This window comes from Dasypus novemcinctus, chromosome 7 (genome assembly GCF_030445035.2).
Source record: "Dasypus novemcinctus isolate mDasNov1 chromosome 7, mDasNov1.1.hap2, whole genome shotgun sequence".
Taxonomy (NCBI): domain Eukaryota; kingdom Metazoa; phylum Chordata; class Mammalia; order Cingulata; family Dasypodidae; genus Dasypus; species Dasypus novemcinctus.
Window position 1 is genome coordinate 82,270,776 of NC_080679.1, and position 26,650 is coordinate 82,297,425.

General features: G+C 33.7%; 1 protein-coding gene across 3 annotated transcripts in view; it reads left to right on the forward strand.

Annotated features, from left to right (window-relative positions):
* SCN9A (sodium voltage-gated channel alpha subunit 9) overlaps positions 1-26,650 on the forward strand; it is a 189,953-nt gene that overhangs the window by 64,274 nt on the left and 99,029 nt on the right. Inside the window, exons 2-7 of one of the 3 annotated variants that reach the window (XM_058300702.2) lie at positions 9,160-9,466; positions 19,883-20,001; positions 20,330-20,419; positions 20,989-21,117; positions 22,365-22,456; positions 23,441-23,650. In XM_058300702.2, the coding sequence (XP_058156685.1) occupies positions 9,209-9,466; positions 19,883-20,001; positions 20,330-20,419; positions 20,989-21,117; positions 22,365-22,456; positions 23,441-23,650 (898 nt within the window). In that variant the 5' untranslated portion in view covers positions 9,160-9,208. Of the gene's footprint in view, positions 1-9,159; positions 9,467-19,882; positions 20,002-20,329; positions 20,420-20,988; positions 21,118-22,364; positions 22,457-22,575; positions 22,668-23,440; positions 23,651-26,650 lie in introns of those variants that run through there. The other 2 variants (XM_071216330.1, XM_071216331.1) reach the window with 2 other exon arrangements.

The following is a 26,650-nucleotide window of genomic DNA, read 5'->3' on the forward strand; positions in this document are numbered from 1 at the left end:
TTCATTCAATGAAACCCTCACTGTTAGACTTCTGGATTGATGACAATTTCTCAATATTATAAAAACATGGCAGTAAACATCATTATAAATGTTTGAGAATGCTACAATTATTGTTTTGAAAAAATTCCTAGAGGGAAATTCCTTGGCAATATAAATGAATCAACATATCTAAACTTTCTGATACATATTGCAAAATTGCCCTAAAAAATTTTAGTACATATTTTTCTTTCCACTGTCAAGATGGGGTAGTGATTTCCCTATACCTTCTCTAATACTGGCATCACCTCTGTTACATCTTTGCTAATTTAATAGGCTAAAATAGCTCCCTATATTTATTTATGTTTTATTTCCTTAGCAAATTTTACATTAAGAAATATATTACTATTTAATATCTGTATACATTAAAGAAAAAGATCTTTGTCCTATATATTGTATATTTTCTTTGATTTTTTTAGTTACCTTTTCTAAAACTGTTATACTAAATATTTCGTTATGAGATAAAATCTATCATTCTTTTTCTTTATGAATTGTGACCTTGGTGTTATGCATTAAAAACTCTTTTTTACTTTCACATATTATGTGTGATCATTTTCAGGTTTCTTATAATTTTTTAAGTTTTTTTTTTCATTTATGTTAAACCATCAGAAATCTCTAGTAGGAAATGTATGCCTGGCTGACTAAAATTTCTGTGGCCTTTTTAGTTAACCAGCAAATAAAGTAGATGTAGAAAGAAGCTTTAACCATGGACAGATTCTGCCCCACCACTGGTATCTTCCCTGGGTGTGTTGGAAAGCCTGAGGCTTCATTTTTAGTTTTATTACCCACCAAGAACCTGCCACTCTGCCAACTTGCCTTCCTGCCAGTCTTGTGCTAGAACTTCCAAGCATTCTCAGGTGCCAACAAGAACTGCTCTAAGTTTTGAAAGCTATTAATCTCATAAAATGAAAGGAAGCCTTACCTCTCCAAACTAGAGGATGATGATGGAATATAAGCAGGATCTCTTCAATTTACTTCCCAAGGACCCTGATGTTATTTCTTTCTTCAGTTTAGCCTGATCAGGAAAATATCTTTCATTTATGTTTTCACTAAGAGAGATAATACCCCTCCCATCCTGCAGTTTGCATATACTTTAGTCATCCAAGAGCTGTGTTGAGGGTGTGCATGAGCAGAAGGGGGAGTGAGGGAAGAAAAGGAGGGAAGAGGAGGTACAAGAATAGGAAGAGCCCAAATGAAGATTGGACATCTGAAGTCCTCTTTTTACCTGGATTTTTGTCAAATAATTCTTGAAAAAAGATGACAGCATCCGATAGAATGTAGGATGTACAAAAGCACCAGTTCTACCATAATTGGTCTGCCGAAGTCTATTGAAGCAAGTAACTTCCTTGCCTCGCTTCGATGATTGTCAAAAATGTATAATCTCCTAAGCAGAAATGGCAACTGTACTCTCTGCTTTATTTCTCAGATTGATGTAGTGAAACTTACAAAAGGCCAGTGACTTCTGGGATCAGATCACCTCATTTGTGACCAGTATTTTATAAGCCACAACAAGCTTGGCCTTTAAGTGCTAGAACTAAACCATAGCTTCTCCAGAATTAATCTTAGACTAAAAGCAATACCATGTTATACTGAGCCTATAGTAACTAAAAAATAAAAAATGTGTATACATTGGTTTTCATTTTATTAAAATTATTCCCTCTTTTAAGGGCAATTGTCTCATATTGCATGATTCAATCTTTTTTTAGCACTCTTTTATGACAGTTTTATTGAGAAATAATTCATGTACCATCAAATTTATAGTTTTAAAATATACAAGTCCATGATTTTTAGTATTGTAGCATGTTGTGCAGCCATCACCTATCTAATTCCAGAACATTTTAATCATGCCAAAAAGAAACCCATTTAGCAGCCACTCCCTGTTTTCTCCATTGCCCAGCTGCTGGCGAACACTAATCTTCTGTCTCTGAATTTTCCTGTTTTGGACATTTTATATAAACCAAGTCATACAGTATATTGCTTTTTGTATCTGACTTCTTTCGTTTAGCATAATGGTTTCAAATTTCATCCATGTTGTAGCATATTTCAATATTTTATTCTTTTTTATTGACAAATAATATTCCTTTGTATGTATATACACATTTTGTTTATCCATTTATCCATTGATGGATACTTGGGTTGTTTCCAATTTTGAGCTATTATGAATAATGCTGCTGTGAACATTCATATATAAATTGTTGTGTGAACTTAATTCTCTTGAATATATACCTAGTAATAGAATTGCTGAGTCATGCTTCACTCATTAAGAATCATTCCATTTTTCGAATGGGTGCATGCAATGTTCCTTATTTTTCATTACACCCTTTGAAGAAAGAGAGAGACTTTAGTTTCCACCTACATAAATGCTTCTTACTGTTTGTTGAATTTTTAGAATGGATAATCTTAATAAAATACTTTAAAACCAAGAACAAAAGCATCCAACACATAGTCAATTAACTACCCAAATTCTGTTTATGATCAATAATGTCATCTAACTGTGGCTAACAGAATGCACTGGACTGGTTCTTTGTTCATAATTACAAAAGTTCATAGTTACAAATTACAAAATTACATAATTACAAAAGTTACAAGTCCCTAATAGAGATATGTTCTTGTTTCTTGCATGGCTTTTAACTTTGTTTCTTCTCTGAACCTCTATTTATGTAGGAAGCTTTTAATTCTTCGGTTTTACAAATGATTGGAGAGACTGATAAAAAGATCCAAGGATTTATATCAGAAATGCATGGAACCAGAGAAATTTACAATCTCCCATTGCCTCTGTTACTCTCTCTCCTGACAAATGCCTTTATTTCTTTCTCTTTTCCTGTACCAGTGTAGAAAAAGGATGCCAGTTATTTATGCAAATTGTATTCTCATTTACTACAGTGAAACTAGGTTTGTATTTCCTGTTTGATTTGGTATGAATGGTCTCCCTTTTTAGATAGTAAGTGCCTTAAAGACAAAGACTTGTTTTCTTCTTACTTTCACAGCTCTAAATATCAAACCTAGTATCATGCCCAGATTAAGTATTTGGTAAAAACATTTAAAATAAAGATGTGTTAGATTAAAAAATAAATATAATGATATATATCATGACAATAAGCAGACTCAATTATGTGATAAACCTTAAAAACAGAAAAGCTAAATTTTCTTTGTAAATATTGAAGGAGCATCATATTACACAATTATTACCTTTTTATTGTTTTAAAACTGATTTGCCACCTCTCTTGTGTAATATGGGGACATTTTCAGGACTTGGAGTTGTCCTGAATGATATAGCAGGGACAGATGAAGGACATTATATATCCTACCATAACCTACTGAATGGACTGGGAGAGAGCGTAAACAACGTTAACTATAATCCATGCTGTGTGGCAATAATCCAAAATGTATTCATCAAATGCAGTGAATGTACCACACTAATGAAAGAAGTTGTTGATGTGGGAAAATTAGGGGGTGGGGGAGTGGGGCATATGGGAATCTCTTGTATTTTTTTAACGTAACATCTTGTGTGATCTATGTATCTTTTAAAAATAAATAAAAGTATATTTAAAAAATTTTAAAGCAAAAAAACAAAACAAAACAAACAGATTTCTGGTATAGGTTATAATCATACTGTGACCCAGTAACTGAAGGAGAAAGTGAAACATTTTGTTTAGGACTGAAGTTTATTTTGGTCAATGTAGACATAAGAGAAACCTGGAAAAGAATAATTAGCTTCAGCTTTTTGGGGGGAAGAGAGCATCCATATTCCCATGTTGTCACTACTATGACTTCTTTTTATATTTAGCTTTGGAGAGTTAAAGGGCAGACTATGACTTCTCTTACAGCATCCTCCCTCATGTGTGATAATATCACTTAATATGCAAAATTTGAAGCTATTCAGTGTGTTGATATATTGGAAATCCAGAAGTTGGTGTATTCCAGCTCACAGGCAACCTAATGTTAAAAAAAAAAAAAGAACTCATTTTTTATTTTCTAATGGAGGTATTATGAAGTTACATTAATTAAGCTGTTTCCAAGAGTGTTTTTTAAATTGGTTAGCATAAATTCCAAGGAGTTTATTTCTCAGTAAATGGGTAGGCACATTTTGAAGTTAGATATAGACTTTGAATTGCTTTCCCAAATGATTGAATCATTTGCCTCCTCTCCAACTCTAATGACCCAGCCAGGCTCCTTAACCTTTGCCAATTCTGGGTATTAGCAACCACATTAAGCTTTGTCAATATACCACCTGAAAATACATTTCAAGTGTTTTAATTATATTTATTTTGATTACTAGTGAGGTTAAGATTTTTAAATTTTTTAATTTACTTACTTCTTTTAAAAAATTTGCCAGTTCAGGTTCTTCTTCCCTTTTAAAATTTCCCAATTTTTCTAAGAGTTGAAGTTATTTGTATAATTTGTAAATATTTTTTTCCACTATCTCATTTTCTCTTTTAAATTTTTAATCATATTTTTGTCACACCTAACTTTGAAATGTTTATTTCTTTAGGCATGCCAGTATTTTCCTTGATTGTTTTCAAATGTGGTTGTCTTATTGTTTTCTCTGTAGTGACTAAAACATTCTGTTATTCACTCCCCCCCCCACTATTAGAGCATATGCTGTTTTGAAATTATATAATTCCATTCTATTTGTCCAAAAATTAGAATTTTCCCTTTTCATATTATTTGTAAATTCAACCTTTTTGTTTATTTTTCTTATGTAAATTCATAGATTCTAAGAAAATTTCATTTTAATTTTTGAACATAAATCAAGGAATGAACAAAATTATAAAATTAAGTCTACCTCACTTGTAATGTGTCCATGGAAATTAGTGTTTCTTTTGGAATAAAAGATTATAGAGCTTAATTAATTTATCAGGAAAGATGATAATGTCTAAGCATAAAACTTTGCATTTGAAAGTGGTAAGAAAGTGGTTTGGGTTAAATTTAGAATTTAGGATGTTCAGGGTAAGAAATTTGAAATGAAGGCATAAAGGTGGGAAGGGACATTTTGTTTTTAGGCTGTAGCTGCCAGATTCTCTATAGTCAAAGGCATAAATTAGTTTTAGGATCAGTATGACACTTCAGCTTAACCCTTTTAGAAATTCTATGTTTATAACCATTTCATGTCTTATACTTATGTTAAACCAACCTGGAAAATTCTGTCACCTAACCATCGTTCATCTAGTGACTACTTTCAGTGTACCTTCAAGAACCACCTTCTACGATGTTGTCACCAATTGTTGAAACAGGTCATTTATTTCTTCTATCACAGTACCTTTCTCTTTGTATAATTGAAGGATAATTTTTAAGCAGCCTTTTCCCTAAATATAAAACAATAAATGTTAATTACAGAAAAATTGAAAACTATTGAGAGACCCTACAAGGACAATCTTTTTTGAGATAACCATTGTTAATTTTTTGGCATATTTCCTTCTTTAGTTTTAAATATAGGTATATAATTTATCCATGGTTTCAAGTTGTTGTTACCATCATTTCAAGATATCTGCAAATTAATCTTCTAGTCTGTCTAATTTAATAGATATATTTGTGGAAAGCATCCTTTACTCTTTGAGAACTTTTCCTCTTTTTTTTTTCTTATCTTTTAATCATCTACTTTAGCCTATTTTAGGCTCTTCTTTCTCAGTCATTTTTGTTTTTTTACTGAGTTGAAGCTGAAGAGAAAAAGGTGAAGGGACAAAAAAAGAGGGAAAGTTATTCTACATAGTATAGTGCCCACATGATTCTTATTGAAAGCATCCTATAATTATCATCTCACTTCTTGGTTACAGGTGTATGTTTTATAGCCTGGTACTTTTCTTTTTGAATTAAAGTGCATCCCTCTTCCAAGGTATGGATTTGCAAAAAAGACAGGCACAGAGAGAGTTAAGGTGAGTAGCTTGTCTGAAACCACTTAGCTGAGCACAGGTGATTATTTCCTGCAACACCTCTCTGCTCCCAATTTCCTTCCACTTTATGTAAAGATTCACCTTGCATTTGTGCCATCCATCCCTCTGATTCTGAGCTCTTTGTTAGAATGCAAACCTAGGAAGCAAGCTTTTGCTAGTGGATATTAGAGATTTTTCTTCTTAGATAATAATGGTTCCACTTTAGTAAATACTATTTGGCATTGTTATATACTACAATCCTTCGGGTTTATATTCTTAAAACCATGGTTGAATGGTCTTAATATGGACAAAGAAGTCACTATCCTACTTTACTTGCATTTTAGCTAGAACACTCTGGTTCAGCACTGGTAGAGGAATGATTGTAAAAGTTAAATTCCAGGAGAAAAGGAGACTAGAGGAGGTCCCTCCACCAGGTTGATTCAACACTTCAGTTGTCACTTACCAGTACATTAAGAACCTACTTTGTGTAGGGTTATTCACAGAGAATTCTGAGTTCTTAGTGGGGTGGATACTTAACCCTGTCTGCCAGTGTGAAACATAATTTCTAGGAGGAGGTGACCCAAATAATGGTTAAAGTTTGAAAAGAAAATCTAAAACATAAAAATGAATTATAAGCAGAGTGAACAGTAACAGTATTTCCAAAGTCACACATATGGAGAGAGCATGGAATATTGAGAAGCTGCCTATTTAGATTAGATATCTAGATAATGGAGTGCAGATGAGAGATTGGTAAGAGAATGTGGAAAAGGAATATGGGGAGTGGGTAGACAAAATTAAGTTCCTTATTCACATCTGGCTAAGGAGTTTGGACTTTTTCTTATAAGGAGAAAAAATATGTGTTTTAGCAATATCACCTGGGCTAGTAGGTTGGAACTGACAGAGACTGGAGTAAAAGGTGAAACCAGGTAAAAAGCAATTATACTAGTCCAAGAAAGAGATGGTTTTGAAACAACAAAGCAATGTAATGTAAAGTATTTATTGATGAAATTTGGGGGGTTTAAGGTAATAGTAGGGAAAACTGACAAAAACCTGTCAGACCCCATTGATTGCCAAAGCCAAGTGGGCTGATCATTCTGGCCAGTTGAGTGGCTTGTTTTCTTCTCCGTCATTTCTATACCATTTCTATATTTGAAGTGACAAATTTTGAAAAAGATGACTTTCCACAGTAAGAAGGACCTTAGATGACTAGAAGGCAATGCCTTTGACTATACAGGGAACACAGAAGGACCAGAATAGGAAGGGCAGGAAGGAATCCTTTTCAGTTTGGGGCCCATTAAGATTGCAGAACTTTTGGCACATTCACAGAGAGCTGTCCAGGGCACAGTCATAAAGATGCCTTACTCCCAAACATTTATTTGGAATTTATAATTATCCAGATACTGTGCTAGTAGCTAAAGATACAAAGGTGAATAAGAGTCTGTGAACTCAAAACTCCCTGTCCTGGGGAATCTGCTCTCCTGTAGTTCTTTATTTTGTTTCCTTTTTAAAAGAGATTTACTACTTTCTAAATGCTAGTAAAATAAAACAACTCTCTAAGGGTGTGGACACTGACAATGGTGAAAAATGACAGTTGACACAAGAGGAATAAGATAAATACCTATAAATGATTATTTGTCTCAAGCTATTTCCTATAATTAAATACCTGAAGAATCCTGTTTCTAACAAGCTTGGAGAAAAGAGCAAAGTATTTAAAGAAATATATGTATCCTCATTAGTATCTACTTGGAAATTGAAATATGCCATTAAATTTCTTAAACAAGTTGGAACATGATTTGGACATTTAAGGATAGGTAGGATTGAGTAGGAAAAGAACAAATGGATTGTTTGTGGCTACCTGAGGCAGATATTAGTGGTTAAGAATCACAGAAAAAATATTCATAGATAATAGAATGAGCCCATCCTATAAAAGTTTCTGGAATCCATGCAAGTATTTTAGATTTGACGTGAGAGATTAAAATGAGTGATTTGAGTTTTTTTTAGCTTGGATGGGGGCAATGAAAGGACAAAACTAGAAGGAAAGACCAAAGTACAGAATACATGAGAACAAGAGTGCAAGTCTGTAGCAATAATAATGAAAACAGTGGCAATAATAAAGCCACAAAAGGAGATGTAAGGCACAGTGACAGCAAGTTTGGTTTATAATGAACCAGTAGATAGGAGTTAATTTGAGGGAAAACCAATTCAAAATGGTGTGAATTAAAGAGTGTAGTAAATGAGTAAATGATTCAGAGAAAACTAATGAATAAATCATAGAATTGTTTTGTGATAAACATAGAAAAAGAATTAATAGAGGGGAGCAGATGTAGTTCAAGTGGTTGAGTGCCTGCTTCCCATGTACTAGGTCCCAGGTTTGATTCCTGGTACATCCTAAAAACAAAACAAATGAAAACAAAACAAACAACTCTCATTGGGGAGTGGATGTAGCTCAGTGATTGAGCACCTGCTTCCCAAATATGAGGTCCTTGGTTCAATCTTAGGTGCCGCCTAAAACAAAAAAGAAAAAAAGAATTAATGGAACTTGTTTTCTTTAAGGAAAGATATGCCAGTGAAAATAGAGTAGAAAAAATCTCTCTCTCCTCTGCTGGGGGAGAATGAGCTACCATTGGTTAAATGAGAAAAGTTGGCAGTAGGTTTTAATTTGGAGACAAAGGTAATTTTGTATGTTATCATTTAGTTTTGGATATTGTTGTTAAATCCAGGACAGGAAACAGGATCGTGGGGCACAGGAGTACCCATCTGCATTTAGGTGCAGCTGAAATTGTATGTGTAAGCTTGCCTATGGAAGACAGAGAACTGCAGAGGAGCAAAGGGTTTGAGCATGATTATGCAATATAAGGCAGAAGAAGATCAGGTGATCTGAGAGGCAAGGGGAGAGTCTGGAGAGTGGTGCAAACCAGAAGCAAAATGCATATAGACTTTTAAAAGAGGAAAGTTGAATTGAAGTACACCAAAATTGAATACAGTTGAAAAATAGAGGGAAAATTTTTTATTTCATTTCTTCAGGAAGCTGCTATTTTTTACTTTAAAGTCATGAAGCAATAAGTTCATAATTTTAAGTGAAGAAGGTTGCAGAGCATGGCTTAAGATGATCCTACACATTGCCTGAAACATAGCAGTCACTTCACAAATGCTAATTTAAGTTGAAATTAAACATATTTTTTCTTTTTTTTTTTTTAATGTGACATCCCTGGAAGGCAAACATGTAAGGCTTTGTCTCTTTATTTCCACACAGGCCTCCATGTAAGGAGCTGACGGGGAAATAAAATATACAGGATGAAAAGATGGCAATGTTGCCTCCCCCCGGGCCACAGAGCTTTGTCCACTTCACAAAACAGTCTCTCACCCTCATTGAACAACGTATTGCTGAAGGGAAAACTAAGGAACCCAAAGAAGAGAAGAAAGATGATGATGAAGAAGGCCCAAAGCCAAGCAGCGACTTGGAAGCTGGCAAACCACTGCCCTTCATCTATGGAGACATTCCTCCAGGCATGGTGTCAGAGCCCCTGGAGGACTTGGATCCATACTATGCAGACAAAAAAGTAAGTTTGTTGTAACAGCAGTGGTGAGATTTCTGTTTGTCCCTTTTTGTACAGAAAGACATTTTAAGTTGAGATTATATTGAATTTACTGAATGTTTTAGTGTCCTAGGCTGCTTAGAGCAATATCTGAAAACCAGCTGCCAATGATCCTTGGCTTTTTTTTTGCCACATGGCAAAGCATATGCCATCGTCTACTGGTCTCCCTTCCCTTCTAGGTTTCATTGCTTTCAATATCTCGCATCTGTAGGTTTCTCTTGTTCTCTCTGTTCATTTCATTTATAAAGGACTCCAGTAAGAAGAATAAGACCCATCTTGATGTGGGGGTCACACCTTAACTGAATGTATTAAAATTTAAGAACATGTTTTTCTGGGGGTACGTACAACTTCAGACCACCCCACTTCACACTCTGGACCCCAAAAAGACTTGTTCCTCTTTATGAAAATTATATTTATTCTATGAGAATATCCCAAAGTTTAAGTCATTTCAGAGATAATGCTTAATACAAATTCCCCTGTCTATGGACCTGTGTATAGGTGTGTGTATGTCCCTTTTAGTCCAGGCTGGCAGTGGTTCTGTTCATAAAGATCTCACAAAAAAACCTGTTGGTTTTGCATGTGGTACATAATGATCCAAACCATCAGACAAAAGAAGTCTCCACAGATCCTTCCTGGATAACTGCATTTCCAATCCTGACTTGCACTGAAATTGCTGACTAGATCCTCCCTTTGAACACTATTCTCTGAGGACTCATTTTCCATACCATCAATTTCTGGTTTCTTTGTGCCCAGGAGTTCAATTCTCAGCTTATCATTTCCTTTTACATTTTACTATAAACTGCAAGGAGAAACCAGGCTGTGCTTTCCACACTGAGCTCAGAAATCTCAGCTAAATATCACTTTCAAATGCTGCTTTCCATCCTATATCAGAATTCAATTTCACCAAGTTCTCTGCCACTTTAAAAAACAAGGATCACCTTTCCTCCAGTTTCCATAAAACATTAATCATTTTCTCCTAAGCCTTCATCAGAAGTACGTTTACCATCCATATTTCTACGGGCAACCTTTTCAAAGCAATTTAGCCTTTTCTAACAAATACCACATAATTCTCCCAGCCTCTACTCATTACCCAATTCCAAAGCCATTTCCACATTTGTGGTATTTGTAATAGTAGCACCCGACTATCCTGGTACCACAATCAGTTTTAGTTTCCTAGGCTGCTCAAAGCAATACCATGAAATGGGTTGGCTTTAAGCAATGAGGATTTATTTGCTTACAATTAGAGTCTTGGAAAGTGTCCAAATCAATGTATCATCAATATGATACTTTCTTTCTGAAGACCAGCTGCCAGCAATCCTTGATTCCTCTGCCACTTGGAAGGGCACTATGGCAGCATCTGCTCATCTCTGCTTTCTCTCCTGGGTTTTGTTGCTTTCAGCTTCTTGCTTCCATGGTCTTCTCTCTCTCTTTATGTATTCATTCCATTTACAAAGGACTCCAATAAGAGGATTTAAGACCCATCCTGAATGAGACGAGTCACACCTTAACTGAAGTAGCCTCATCAAAAGGTCCTACTTATTATAATGGGTCCACACCAACAGGAATGGATTAAATTTAAGAACATGTTTTTCTGAGGTAACAGTTTCAAACCATGATAATGAGTACCCACATGACAAAAATATTAGATTAAAGTAATATGTTGGATATTCAGAATATGTACACTTTCTAATTTTTCAGCAAGACTAGTTCTGATGCCAGCATGCTACTTCTGATTTATTTAATCTTTAAAAAGAATTAAATACAGTTTTCTGCCTTTTGGGATATGAGATAAATACATACCACTAAAAGCAAAAATATTATCAGTATGGGGATTCAGACTTGGGAATGTGTCTAGAATGCATGGAGTTGACAATGGGCCCTTGGGACTAATAAGGGAATGTGGAGAGGCACCTCATTTAGGTTGTTGGAGAGAAAGAGGATTTTTGATATGGTTGGGGAAATAGAACAAAAATCAGAAAAATTTCCATTGTTTTGAAAAGAAGGGAACAGAGTATCTTATAAAATTACCTAGAAAGTTGAACATTGATAAAAGCTGTTGGACAGAACAAGGACAAGTGACACTGGTAACTTTTCTACCAGAAAGATGGTCACATGAAAGGCCAAATAAATCAAAAACACTTTGAATGTAGGGTATACAATATTATGTTTGAAAGTAAAGACGATTTATTCACAGAGAAAGAAAAAATATTAAGAGACATGATATAGTAGCCAATTGCTGAAGTTCACAGGCATGGTACACAGTACAGGTGGTATTTGCATTAGCCAAGGAGAGTGTTGGACACTTGAGGGACAACGTGGTGGATTTCAGAATCTCGATATGCGGAAGTAAGTGTGGACACATGAGAGGTAATACAAATTAAATGGCATATTTTCCATAATGTAGGAGTTGTCCTTTGAGAGTTGATATTGAGAGTAGCAAAAGTGGAGAAAGCATTGGCTGATTTAAGGAAATGGGAGAAGGTTTGAAATAAGTGCTGTAAGGGTTATTCTCCTGAGAAAGTGAGAAGGGCATTATAATAATGTCTGAGTAGCAGACAGAACCAGGTTGATAATGACAATTAGAAGACAGTCAAGTGTTAGATCAGTAGGTTCTACAACTTTCTCCAACAATCTTTTGCCCTAAAGCTCCTGCAAACTTATGATGAGGTCATGAAGGGCTGGGGGAGGTCTATTTGTTTGTTTGTTTTTAACTTAATTTTTATTTAAGATTATTTGTAAGTAAAAGTGAATATTTCCTTTTTAATTTCTTTTTTATTTGAGAAGTTGTGAGTTAACAAAACAATTATTGCATACCATAGAGGATTCCCATACATCACCCCACCACCAACACCTTACCTTATTGTGATACATTTTTTACAGATCATGAAAGAACATCACCATAATATTACTACTATCTATAGTCCATAGCTTATATTTGGTGTATTTTTCCCACACACCATCCTATTACTAACACCATATATTAGTATTATTTATTTATTATAGTTCATGGAAAAACATTTCTCATATTTGTACTGTTAAACACAGTCCATCATTTACCATGGGTTCACTGTATTATACAGTCCTCTGCCTTGTACAATCCATCCAAAGTATACACTCAGAAAATGAATCTTTCTTGATAAGACATCTAGCAAAAAAAAAGTACATATTTGAAGTGCCTTGAGAAATATAAAGTAGGATGAAGTTGATTTTTATGAAAGAAATATATTTGACTCAGTGATAATTGCTATAAATAGCAATACCTAATAATTTTGCTTCAAATATTGTGCTGACAGCCTGACAATGGAGGGCAGAATGTTTGAGAAGTCCTCAGAAAATTATGACTAAAATTAAGTATTCTTGTTAGCCAATCAGTATTCAGAAACAAAAAAGAAGAATGCTAGTATTTATTGAGGATCTCTGTCAGGCATGAATTTTATAAAGTTAGCACATACATTTTTCATAACCTGGTGAAGTTAGAAATTTTTACCCTAATTTTAGATGAAACAAAAGGGCTTTAGGAAGTTAAATGACTTGCAAAATACTGCACAGCTAGTACATTTTGTTGTAGATTCATGAATTCAGGTTTAACTCCCTATTCAAGATTTTACAACATTCTGAAGTTTAATTTCTACTGTACTGTGGCCACTGTACTAATAACTTTACAAAAAGGTACGAAGGAAGGAAGGGAGGGAGAGAGGAAGAAAGGAAGGAAGATTGAAACAGGCAACCTCTCATTTCACTTATTTTACCAGCCTGACAAATTCCTAGCTCTTCATGGATCCCCTATTTCCAAAAGGAGTCTGGATGTTATGTAAGGAGCTACCCCTTGGAGATGAAAGTAATCCATCTGAAAGAATCCCCAGGCCAGAGATATAAACTGATTTTGGATTACAGTGATTTGGAAAGTAGGGAGAAATTATTTTCACTTTGATGGAATATATAAATATATGTATATAATATGATCTAAGACAAGTTTGGGGCAGGACACTCTTAGCTCCTTTTCAGTCATATAATCCCAATGCCTTCTTATCCAACCACATCCAAAGCCCACATTCCACCCACATCAGTATACTTGGGGAGACTAGGTCAAACAAAGTATTTTTAACATGTGAACAAATATCCAAATGGATAATTGAGTCTTTTTATTTTCTTTTGGATGGGAGCATAATCAACTTTTTCTATCTTTTCTTAGTTTTTCATACATTCTTAGTAAATGCGGTTGTGACTTCCACTTGCAACTTTAGCACTGACTTCTTTGATTGCTCAGTTTCATGTTTTTCACACTAATTGACAAAAACTTTAAGTTATAGTATTTCTTTTATTAAAAAATTCAGCTCCTAATTTGACTAGGTTTAGCCTTTAATGTGTTATTTAAGTTATTATTAGAGGAGTTATAGTTTATATACAAATCAGAGAAAATACAGTGTTCCATCCAATACACCCTACTCCCCACCCCCCCATAATTAACACCTGCAATAGTGTAGTACCTTTTTTACAATTAATGAAGTAATATAATTATAACTGTACTATTAACTATAGTCCATGGTTTACCTTAGGGTTCACTTGTTTATTACAATATAAACAGTCCTGTTTGTTTTTCAAATGTTTATCCTGGTAACATATCTACTGCTTAAAATATTTCCTTTCTAACAACATTCAAATATATAATTAAGTGGTGTTAATCATATTCATAATGTGCCACCATCACCATCATCCATTACTCAAACTTTCCCATCACCAATAACTCTATACCAATCAAGCCTTATCTCCTCATTCCTTACCCCCACACAGCCTATATTCTAGTTTCTGGCTGTATGAATTTGCTTATTCTAATTATTTGCTATCAGTGACTTCAAACAATATTTGTCCTTTTGGGTCTGGTTTATTTCCCTTAACATGATATACAACATTTTGTTTATACATTCATTGGTTGATGGACACTTGGGTTGCTCCCAACTTTTGGCAATTATGATTAAATCACTTATGAACTTCAGTGTGCAAATATCTGTTTGAGTTCCTGCTTTCAATTATTTTGGCTATATACTTTGATGTGGTAATCCCAGGTTATATGGTACTTCTGTACTTAACTTCCTGAGGGGCCACAAAACAGTCTTCCACAGTGTGTTACATTATCACCAACAATGAAGGAGTATTCCTATTTCTTCACATGTAATTTTCTGTGTTTTTTTTTAAATGGTAGCCATTCTATTAATAGTAGGCATGAAATTGTATCTCATTTTGGTTTTGCTTTTGAATTTCCCTAATGACTAATGATGCTGAACATTTTTTTCATGTGCTTTTTGCCATTTTTGTGTCTTTTTTAGTGAAATGTCTAATCAACTCTTTTGCTGATTTACAAATTGGGTTCTTTGTCTGTTTGTTGTTGTATTGTAGGATTTCTTTTCAGATTCTGGCTATTAAACCTTTACAGTTATGTGGTTTCCAAATATTTTCTTCCATTCTGTAGTTGTCTTTTTACTTTCATGATAAAGTCCTTTGATGAACTAAAGTCTTTAATTTTTATAAGATCCCTTTTATCTATTTAATTTTTTTGATGCTCATGCTTTGAGTGTAAAGTCTAAGAAACCATTGCCTAATAGAAGAGCCTTAAGTTTCCACATGTTTTCTTCTAGGAATTTGACAATTCTGATTCTTATATTTTGGTGTAAAAGACACAGGATGTCCTTTCAGTTATTTAGGTCTTCGATTTCTTTTAGTAATATTTTGTAGGTTTCTGCATTCTGGTCATGGACATCTTTGGTTAGATTTATACCTTGGTATTTGATACTTTAAGTTGCTATTGTAAATGTATCTTTTTCTTGATTTTATCCCCAGATCGCTCAATATGAGTGTATAAAAACACCACTTATTTTTGCACATTGATCTTGCACACCACCACTTTGCTGAATTATTAGCTCTAATAGCTTTGTTTTAGATTTTTTGGGACTTTATATATATAAGATCATGCTGTTTGCAAATAATGTAAGTTTTACTTCTTCCTTTCCAGTTTGGGTGCCTTCTATTTCTTTTTCTTGTCTATCTGCTCTTGCTAGAAATTCCAGTACAATATTGAATAACAGTGGGCATCCCTGCCTTAGTCCAGATTTTAGGGAGAAAGCTTTTGGACTTTTTGTCAAATGCCTTTTCTGTATCAATTGAGATGATCATGTTTTTTCCTGTTAATTTGGTGTATTTCATTAATTGATTTCTTATGTTGAACCACCTTTGATTAGTTGGGATAAAACCCACCTGATTATGGTGTATAATTCTTTTAATATGCTGCTGGATACAATTTACAAGTATGTTGCTGAGGATATTTGCATCAATGTTCATTAGAAAAATTGGTCTGTAATTTTCTTTTCTGGTAGTATCTTTACCTGGCTTTGATATTAAGGTGGTATTGACCTCATAGAATAAGTTAGGTAGTACTCCCTCCTGTTCAAGGTTGTAGAAAAATGTGAGCAGGATTGGTATTAATTCTTCTTGAAATGAAGTTAGAATTCACCTGTGAAGTTATCTGGTCCTGGGCTTTTCTTTGTTGAGAGGTTTTTGACGACTGATTTAATTTCTTGTTATTAGTTTGTTGAGTTCTTCTGTTTCTTTTCATATCAAGGTAACTAGTTCGTATGATTGTAGGAAGTTGTCCATTTCATCTAAGTTGTCTAATTTGTTGGCTTGAAGTTATGCATAGTTTTCTCTTATGATCCTTTTTATTTCTGTGAGGTCAGTAGCAATGTCCACCCTCCCACTTCTGGTTTTGTTTGTCTCTTCTCTATTTTTTCTTTGTCATTCTAGCTAAATTCTTCTTTGACCCAAGGATTGTTAAATAGTGTGTTATTTAACTTCCATTATTTACAAAATTTCTAGTTCTCCACCTATTATTGACTTACAACTTCATTCCATTATGGTCAGAAAGATGCTTTGTATAATTTCAGTCTTTTTAAATTTCTTGAGAATTTTTTTGTGACCCAACATGTGGTCTATCCTGGAGAATGATCTGTGTGCTCTTGAGAAGAATATATATTCTGCTGTTTGGATGTGTAATACTCTGTATATATCTGTTAGGTCTAGTTCATTTATCATATTATTCAAGGTCTCTGTTTCCTTGTTGATCTTCTATATAGATGTTCTATCTATTGATGAGAGTTGTATATTGAAGTCTTTAAAAAATGATGTACATACATCTCTTTCTCCAGTTTTGCCAGTGTTTACCTCATGTATTTTGGGGCACTGTGATTAGGTGCATAAATATTTATGATCGTCATTTCTCCTTGGTGGATTGCCCCTTTTATTAGTATATAGTGTCCTCCTTTGTCTCTGATAACTACTTCTGACTTAAAGTCTATTTTGTCTGATATAATATAGCTACCCAGCTCTTCTTTTGGTTACCATTTGCATGGAACCTTTTACCTTCAACCTATTGGTGTCTTTTGGCCTAAGGTGACTCTCTTACAAATACCATATAGTTGGAGCATGACTTTTTTTTTAAAAACCCTTCTGCCCATCTATGTCTTTTAATTGGGGGAGTTTAATCCATTAACTTTTTTTTTTAGGAGGTACTGGGAATTGAACTCGGAGCCTCATACATGGGAAGCAGGCATTTAACCACTGAGTTGCATCCATTCTCCATTGAGAGAGTTATTTTTTTCATTTGTTTCTTTGTTTTATTTTTAAGAGGTATCTGGAATTGAACCAGGGACCTCATACATGGAAAGCAGGCATTTAACTACTTACACCACACCCTCTCCCCTAATCCATTAACATTCTGTGTTATTACTCCAAAGGTAGAATTTCAGCCATTTTATCCTTTGGTTTTTATATGTCATTTCTTTTTTTGGGGGGGCGGGGGTTGTCTCTGTTTTTCTTATTGCAACCTCCTTTTCAGTCGAGTTTATCTTTTGTAATGTATCTGACTGATCCCTTCTCATTTCTGTTTCTCTATATATATATTTAATACTTTCTTGGGGTTTACCCTGGAATTTATATTTCACAACCTCTATTTGTAACCTACTCATTTGAAAAGATAGCAGCTTACCTTCAATAGTATACACATTCTCTATCATATCTCTTTTTTCCCCATTTTATGTTGTTTTTATCCCACATTCCCATTTTATTTTTTTGTTTTTCATGTACACTATCAGGAAATATGCTTTTTTTGTTCAGTTGTATTCTGACTCTTATGGGAATTAAAGCATAGAATTGCATATTAAAGATACAATACTATTGGGTTTTGCATTTACCCTTTAAGTTACTATCAGTTACTGATAATCTTCATTTCTTCTTACTGCTCCAAGTCACTCTCTCCTGTTTTCTTCCTTTCAGCCTGCAGAACTTCCTTTAATAATTCTTGTAGAGCAGGTCTTTTGTTGATGAACTCTCTCCGTTTCTATCTATCTATGAATATTTAAACTCCTCCTCATTTTTGAAAGACAGTTTTGCCAGATAAAGAATTTTTACTGGCAATTTTCTCTTTCAGCACCTTAAGTATATCATACCACTGCCTTCTCCTCTATGGTAGTCTTTTTAAGGACCCTTTTATGTGTAAAAGTGGAGCTGGAATTATGAATCAGATCTATCCAATGTCAAAATCTATGCTTTAAAGCATCACAATTCTTTAAGTTTATGTTCAATAAATTCTTAAATAAATTAATTAAATGAGCAGGATTCATTCAGTTTTCATGATTTATGCATTTTCTATTAGGATATCAAAATTTACTGAAGAGAGTCATATACAGATCCCAAAAATCCACCTATAATTTCCTACCTATAATTAATGCTTGTGGGTATATGATACTTAAAAAGTTTTTTAGTATAAATGAAAATTGTGAATTTAAGTTTTAAAATACTAAACCAAAAAAAAATTAAAGTGCAAGATAACTTAATCTTGTCAAGGTTAAGTAGTAATGTTATGGTTTTCATACTAACACAGATAGCATCTGGTTTATGAAGTCTCCCTGATAATCCTGACTGAGATTTGACCCTATCTTCTATAGTTTCATACTCCTCCATTTGTATTTTTCTCTACTTGTTTCATCCTGCCTTTTATTATAATTACTGTGTCTCAGTCTTATCACTTTTCTAGGAAGTTCCTTGAATGCAAATCCATACCTCATTTATATTCAAACCCCCTTCATTGCTTCTTTTGCTATAGTTTCTCTCTACATTATTATATAACTAATGGATGAATAAATTTAAAAAGCACAGTGTGCTAAAATTTAAGAAAAAGGTAGTTGTATTAAGAGACTAGGTATTTATTTTAAAACTGATTTTAAATATGGAAGTAAATTTTATAACAAATTACATTTAGCTATAAATGGTATAATAAGAGGGATGAGGAAAATAAAAGGGGATCTGAAAAGCATAGAATCTGGTTCATTTTACTTGAGACCATTGCCACTTACAACTGAAAAGCCTGATTCTCAAATTTATCTCCCCAATTTGGTGAAAAATGTTTACTGTTACTCATAAACATCCATAAAACTCATATTAAATAAACAAAAAAGACTAACTGGGATATGACTCTTCTGGATAAATCATGTAATTTGCCTGCCAAATTTAGAAAAATAGGACACGGTTTTGAACTTGGTATTTCCGACTTTGAAGCCAATGCCTTAGGTTGTTTTGCAGTTTTGTTATTGTTGTTGCTTGTTTGGTTTTTTTTTTTTTAACTTTTAACTAAATATGGAGGTCATGGAGAAGGTTTCCTGTTAGAAAACTATTATACTAACATGTATTAAGAATGTTTGCTTCTATTAATATTGCTTTGATTGTAGCAGGTAGGTTCCTTAATTTATGTCCTTTTATTTGAAATATTATTAGTATTACATCTAAAAAAGGGAAATTTAACAGGATAATTGTAAAGATTCTTTCAACTCTGATACTCCCTAAATTTTTTAAGATGTGTTTTTTCCAGAGAACTCATATTTTGAAATATTGACTATTAATCATAACAATTTCCAGCAAGTATTAAAATTCTAAAGCTTTTATGGTAAAATATCAGTAATAACAAGAGTCTATTAGTTTTGCTTAATAAGCAGTACAATGGAAGAGAAGGAAGTTGTATTTTTAATTAATTTCAGTGGTCATAGTTATTTTTTCTGATATGAGTTTTGAAGGAAGATGAAAAAAGAGAAGACATATTTTGAGAGCTCTAAGTAATAAATGTTCATAAATAACTTAGTTCTCATTTACTGAGAAGAAATGGAGTTCAATGACAAAGGTGAAATAGCTGTATCAGTAGTGTTTGAACAAAGTTGCTTGAGTTTTATGATGTATTTCTTTAATACAACACTATTACCTGGAGAGGGAATTGCTGATATTGATATGCTAGATTGGGATTCGAATTCTCAATTTCACACTGTTTTCTTTTTCCTCCTTCAGACTTTCATAGTATTGAACAAAGGGAAAGCAATCTTCCGTTTCAATGCCACACCTGCTTTGTACATTTTATCTCCTTTCAACCCTCTAAGAAGAATATCTATTAAAATTTTAGTACACTCATATCCTTTTTAAAATGCTTACTTGCAGTGATACTTTAATATGTAATTTTTACTTTTTTATTCAAATGTAGATTTTAGTCCATTTGGGCTCTGGTTTTCGTTTTTCAATTTCAATATACTTTTCTGAGAAGTTTGGGAGAATGGCAGTGTTAGCAAATACACTACTTGTATCTATTATGCCTTTATTCAGTGAGACAGAAAAAACTTTCTGTAAGCTCATTTAGAGTTATTTTCTAAGGAAAATTTGTTAGTTTTTCAGCAATTGTCATTATCAAATATTCCAAGTCCTTGCTGTGGTCTCTTATCATATTCCTTGATTCTAAGTCACCTTTTTCAGCATGCTTATCATGTGCACTATCCTGACGAACTGCATATTTATGACCTTGAGTAGCCCTCCAGATTGGACCAAGAATGTAGAGTAAGTGGGTAAAAGTACATTTTAATACAGTTTTAGTATTACCATTTTCATCTACTCCATTTCCTGCCAGGAAGCTACTGCATCTGTAAATGTCATGGTGTTTTATCTTCTCACATTATATAGTTGTTTATCTTTCCTTTCCTTTTTTTCCCCTCTCCTGTGTGGTATTAACCCATTAGCAGTAGACAAGAATAATTAGAGGTTACAGTATTTTTGAAGGAGACCTCACCAGATGCCCTGCCCTGTTCTTAGGCATGCCAAATATCTCTTATCCTTGAATGCATTTCTTATAGGAGCAATGTAGGAATTTTCTGGGCATATCTAAGACATACATTCTTAGTTATTTCACAGACCTTTACTCTCTGTGACTGTTTCTGATAGAGTAATTTTAAGACTTTCTAGGCAGAACTTTGTTGTAATTTATTCTAATAGAGTAGGTCCATAAACTAGTAGCTGCATTCCAACAGGTGCGCCTTCCTTTGGTTAATCAAAAAATGTATATATTATAAAGATTAAACTAGTGCTGTGTTCTTTTCACACCTAATATCCCAATGGATTCTTGTGTCTAGGTATACTTTTACTGGAATATATACTTTTGAATCACTTGTAAAAATTTTTGCAAGAGGCTTCTGTGTAGGAGACTTCACCTTTCTTCGAGACCCGTGGAACTGGCTCGATTTTGTCGTTATTGTTTTTGCGTAAGTACTTTCAGTCTTTTGAAATGTAAAATTCATGAAAATCTCAGCACAGTATTCTAGTAGGAACACACATCTTTGGAATCTGACCTGTCTTGCATGAAATGTTGCATTTTAAACATATTGCATGAATGCTAGTCATTGAGGGACAAATATTAAATTTCTCAGAAAGGGTATTTCCCCTAAAGGTCTTTCACGTGGTTAGGACTCATCTTCCTCCAGGCACAGCACTCATTTGGATAGTATATATGGTGCCAATTGGGTTCGCGCTTTTTCCAAACTTTTATTAAAAAAAAAAAAATTAAATCAATAAGAAGCTCAGAAAAACACCTCAACCTTTAATAAGTTTGATGCTCTTTTAAATTAATCTACACTACTCAAAAGCAAAAAAGTATATTAAACATAAAAGTAATTCTTTTTACAAGGGCTGTTTACCCCTCTTATTATTTTGAATAGTGAAAATAATGCATATCCTCTGGAGCAATGTAGATAATACAGAAGGTTCTTGAATAAAATCTTTGTCTCCAGTTTCCTCATCCGTACCTCACGTTGCTCCTTTCATGGTCATATATAACTCAGCTGACATGGCAACATTGTGCCAAAGAAGGCTCTCTCTTCTCATGGGTCTCTCTTTTTTTTAATTGAGAAATAATGCACATGAAATCCTCTCTTTTAAAGTGTACAATTCATTGGTTTTTAGTGTACTCACAGAGTTGTGCAACCATCACCATTGTCTAATTTGAGAATATTTTTTGTCTCCCCCAAAAGAAACTCTATGCCCATTAAGCAGTCACACCCCACCCCTCCTTACCCCAGGCCCTGGCGAGAGAACTAATCTATTTTCTGTCTCTATGGAATTGTCTATTCTGGACATTTCATGTTAATGAAATCATAGACTATGTGGCCATTTGTGTCTGGCTTCTTTCACTTAGCACAATGTTTACAGAATTTGCTGTTGATGTATTATAAGAAATTAAATATCTATTTTACCATAATGTCAAGGGTCTAATACTTGGAGTATTTAATTGTTTATTTAGGCATTTAGATATATGCAACTTCAAAAATGTAATATTAGTAGTTTTTTGTATTAAAAAAATCAAATTAAATCAAATTAGTGATAGAAAAAAAAGAAGACTTGCAGAAATAAATATTAAGAAAGGAGCTCCAAATGGAAAATACCTTGACTAAAGGCACAGGTAAGTATCACAGACTCTGTCTAAATTCTGAATAACTCTGATTTAATTCTACAGGTATTTAACAGAATTTGTAAACCTAGGCAATGTTTCAGCTCTTCGAACTTTCAGAGTATTGAGAGCTTTGAAAACTATTTCTGTAATCCCAGGTAAGAAGTAATTGGTGTGAAGCATTAGGCCACTTATAACTCCAACTATTTGGGAGTTGTTCTTTGTTGGTTTGTGTGTGTGTTGTCAATGTGTTTGTGTATAAACTCCCCTATTACAGATATGTGACAGAGTTTGTGGACCTGGGCAATGTCTCAGCGTTGAGAACATTCAGAGTTCTCCGAGCATTGAAAACAATTTCAGTCATTCCAGGTGAGAGTGGGGTTAAACACTGAGGCTGACTTTGATCTTTTGGAGGAAAGACAAGAAAAACTCTTACACAATTTTAATTAAATTTTATTTCTTTTGTTTTTAAACAATGGTTATTAAAAGTCAGCCTTTGAGTTTAATTGATTGCATGGGTCTTAGAGGATGAAGATGGCTACTTGGCTCACATCTCCATTTGAAATTTTCCCTCCTGTGTAAGGTTGCATTTTCCATTTTACTTATCCAGGAATGAAAATTTCAATTAGTTTTAAGCATTGCGTTTAATGTAGTTAAGGAAAGAGATAATACATATCAGCATGCAGGCATTGCATGATATATTGTTGTCTATCTTTCCTCAACAAACCATTTCTTCATCGAAACTAATTTATTATAATTTGTCATTTGTCACCATGTGCTGCAATTCAGCCTCTTATTTGTTTTGGTGCTATTATAAAGATATGGTTTGCTTGACAAGCATTTAATGTATTGTTTTTAATTATCTTTAAAAGTTAATGTGTATATGGCTTTGCAACTAAATTATTCAACCTGAGTCCTCTTTTTTGGACTAATTTCTATTTTTAAAAATTTGCCTTAATATTCAGAAACAACCTGTATATAAAAATAGCAAATCTACCCTTTTGAGCTAGCAGGCTTTTTTCAAATTAGGTTACTGCAGGTCATTGATTTGATTAAATGCATGCACTTCTCCAATTTTTTGTTTTTTGTTTCTCCATCAAACATTATTTCACTATAAACCTTGTCATTTCTCCCATTTCCAGGCCTGAAGACCATCGTGGGGGCCCTGATCCAGTCGGTGAAGAAGCTCTCCGACGTCATGATCCTGACTGTCTTCTGCCTGAGCGTCTTTGCCCTAATTGGGCTGCAGCTCTTCATGGGCAACCTGAGGAATAAGTGTGTGCAAAATTCACTAGAAATTAATGAAACATTTCAAAATATCTTGGATACGTTGGAAGAGGAAGACTACAAAAGTAAGAATGTCCCTCCTGTTATCAATAGGATGAAACAGCATTTAAGCCGCGCCCTTTTTTTTAACAAGGACATGTTGGTTTCACTTTATTTCAAAACTATTCAAATACAGAAAGTTGCTACAATGTGTATTTGAATCATGCTATTTGATTTTTTAAAAATTTTTCTTAAAATTTATTGAAGTATATCACTCACACATTAACATACATAAACAATAAGCGTCTAGTAATAGTTGTGAACTTACAAAACAAACATACATAGCAGCATACAGGACTCTCATAACTCACCAATACCTTGCATTGTTGTTAAACATTTTAAACTAATGATTAAAGTGCATTGTCAATATATTACTACTAACCAAAGTATTTGATTTTTATGAAGCTCCCTGCTTCTAAACTTTCTAGCAGTTCTGGTAATGGGGACAGGGGATAGTTACATATTCTCAATTTCTATAAGATAAAAAAAGAATCTATTTGCTCTAGAGAAATAAATCTAGCAACAAATTAATAATATTAAGCATTTCATTTAATCATATAATAAACTATTTTATATACTATAGTTATATAATGCTTACTTATATAAATATTTATATTTATTAAACATAAATTTTAAACCAATGATGAGTTTCACAGCTGCTGCTAATAAAATTCTTTAATATAGACTGATGGTATCACATCAAAGTTTAATTCAGTAGAACTAGTTCTATAGGTACCATATAAAATGATATAATACACACATAGTCTCAGATATCTGCTTAATTCAGAAGTAAACTTGAGTATCTGATATTAAGCATGAACTACATTATTCTTTAAACAGTTATCCCCTAACATGTGCCATTGGAGCTGTCAATGAATATTGGGTGGAAATGAGATCAAGATCCCACTTTCCCTCTATTACCTAGAATATGTCTATATGCTATTGCCCGTATGCCCCATATAATAGATCATTTGAGTCAGAGACAGGGTGAAAATCAAGAAACCTTATAACTATACATCCCTTTGACAAAAAAGATCAGGGAGTAAAGGTCAGGGTTCTCCTTAGATATAAAGAGAAGTAATACAGAGAATGTTTTTATTTTACTAAATATATACTTTCCCACTCACTGGAGAAGATGAAAGCAAACAAAACATACAACATAGTAAAAGATTATAAATAAAGGGAAACAGAAAAAATAAAAGAAAACAGGAAAACTGAAGGTTTTCAAGTAAAATACTCAATGTTTATTTATTTACTACCACTATTTGATGAGGAATTTAGATATTTTTCTTCCTTTCTTTCATTACCTACTTTTCCCCCAGAAATAATCATTTTTATTAACGTGATCTTGAATTTTATTTCCAACTAGTTCTTAATTTATATGCTGTAAAATAAATACATGTTATATATAATTGTTGATCTTTATGTTTAACTTTAAGAATCAACTCACAGCACTTATTAGACTTAATTTTTACATTGGTATCACTGCTAATCCTTTTGTACTGAGCCTTGGTCCCATAACTGAATTCATAATTTGAGTGGTTTTCTTAATATTCTGTTGCATCAAGTACTTTTTTCCCAGAAAATTAGAAAGATGCCCTGAGTTTTGGAAAATATCCTTAATTGCATTTGCTCATGAGGTGATGATAGATTGGCTAACCATGAAATTTTATACCACAGCCCTCTCCCTAAAGTCTATACATTGTTCATTTTCTTCTGAATTATAGTTTTAGAGAAGAGATTTTTTAGTTATCTGAATTTTACTTTTCTATCTATTTTCTGTGTCAGAGAAGCCATGTCTTACTGCACCATTCATTTCAGCATTCATATATCAGCAAGTGCGCTAGGCATTGTCAGAGTTTCTAGAGCTCTAGCAATGAATATGATACCCACAGTGCCTACTTTTACTGAGCCTATCTTCTAGTGATAAGGAAAGCTTTAAAAAGGGGAACAGGCAAATAATTTTTTAGGTTATTGCAAGGTAATAATAAATACCTTAAATATAGGCTATGAAAAGAAAGAAATCTTAGGGGCTACCAAGTAAATGAGAAACCTCTTTGAGGAGGAGGCATTTAAGCTGAGATAATAAGTCTTATTAAAGGATAATAAGCCATGAAAAGGTATAAGCATGTGTGTCAGTGTGTGTGAGGAATGCTGCTTCAGTTAGAGAAAACACCATGTGCCCAGGCCCTGAAACAAGAAAGAGTATTATGTGTTTAAAGAATGGAAAAAGAGCATTGCAGTTAAACTTTAGCAAGAGAGGCAGATGGTAAGAAAGTAAGCAGAAGAAAACAGCAGGGCTTAAACCACGTTGGATGTTTTAGCCCATGAGGAGGAGTTTGGGTATTATTTTAAATGCAGTGGTTAAAAATTGTGTCTGCCACATGGAAAACTAATTGGGCAAGAGTGGAGGGTAGATTGGAATAAGGGAGACCAGTTGGGAGGTTGTTACTCTCATCCAGGCAAGAGAAAATGGTGGCTTACTCTAGAGTGATGTCGGGTGAGTGAAGAGAAAAGGGTGACTAGAGATAAAATCTAGAGAACTTGCTGATGGATTAGAGAAGAGGAGAGGACTTGATGATTCCTAGGTTTCTGAATGTAGTAACTGGATGGGTGGTGATGGGACATGAGGGAACAATAGACAGTTTTGCAGGGAAAAGTCACTATTAATCAGTTGAAATTGAGATTCTTTGAGATTTAAGTGAAGATATAAGGTAGACGAATGGAAATTTAGAGCATAGAACTCAGAGGAGCTGCCTAATTTGGAGACAAACATAAAAGCGATAAGCAAAAAGAGGCTAAACGCACAACACAAACCCTTTAAAAAATTATTTAAGTATATCATTCATACATGAACATATATAAACAGTAAGTATATAATAAAAGGTGTGAATTACAAACCAAACATGCTTAACTATCATAAAGGGGTCCCATATATCACCCCATCACCAACACCTTGCTTTGTTGTGAAACATTTGTTACAAATTATGAAAGAATATAGTCTAAATATTACTACTAACTATAGT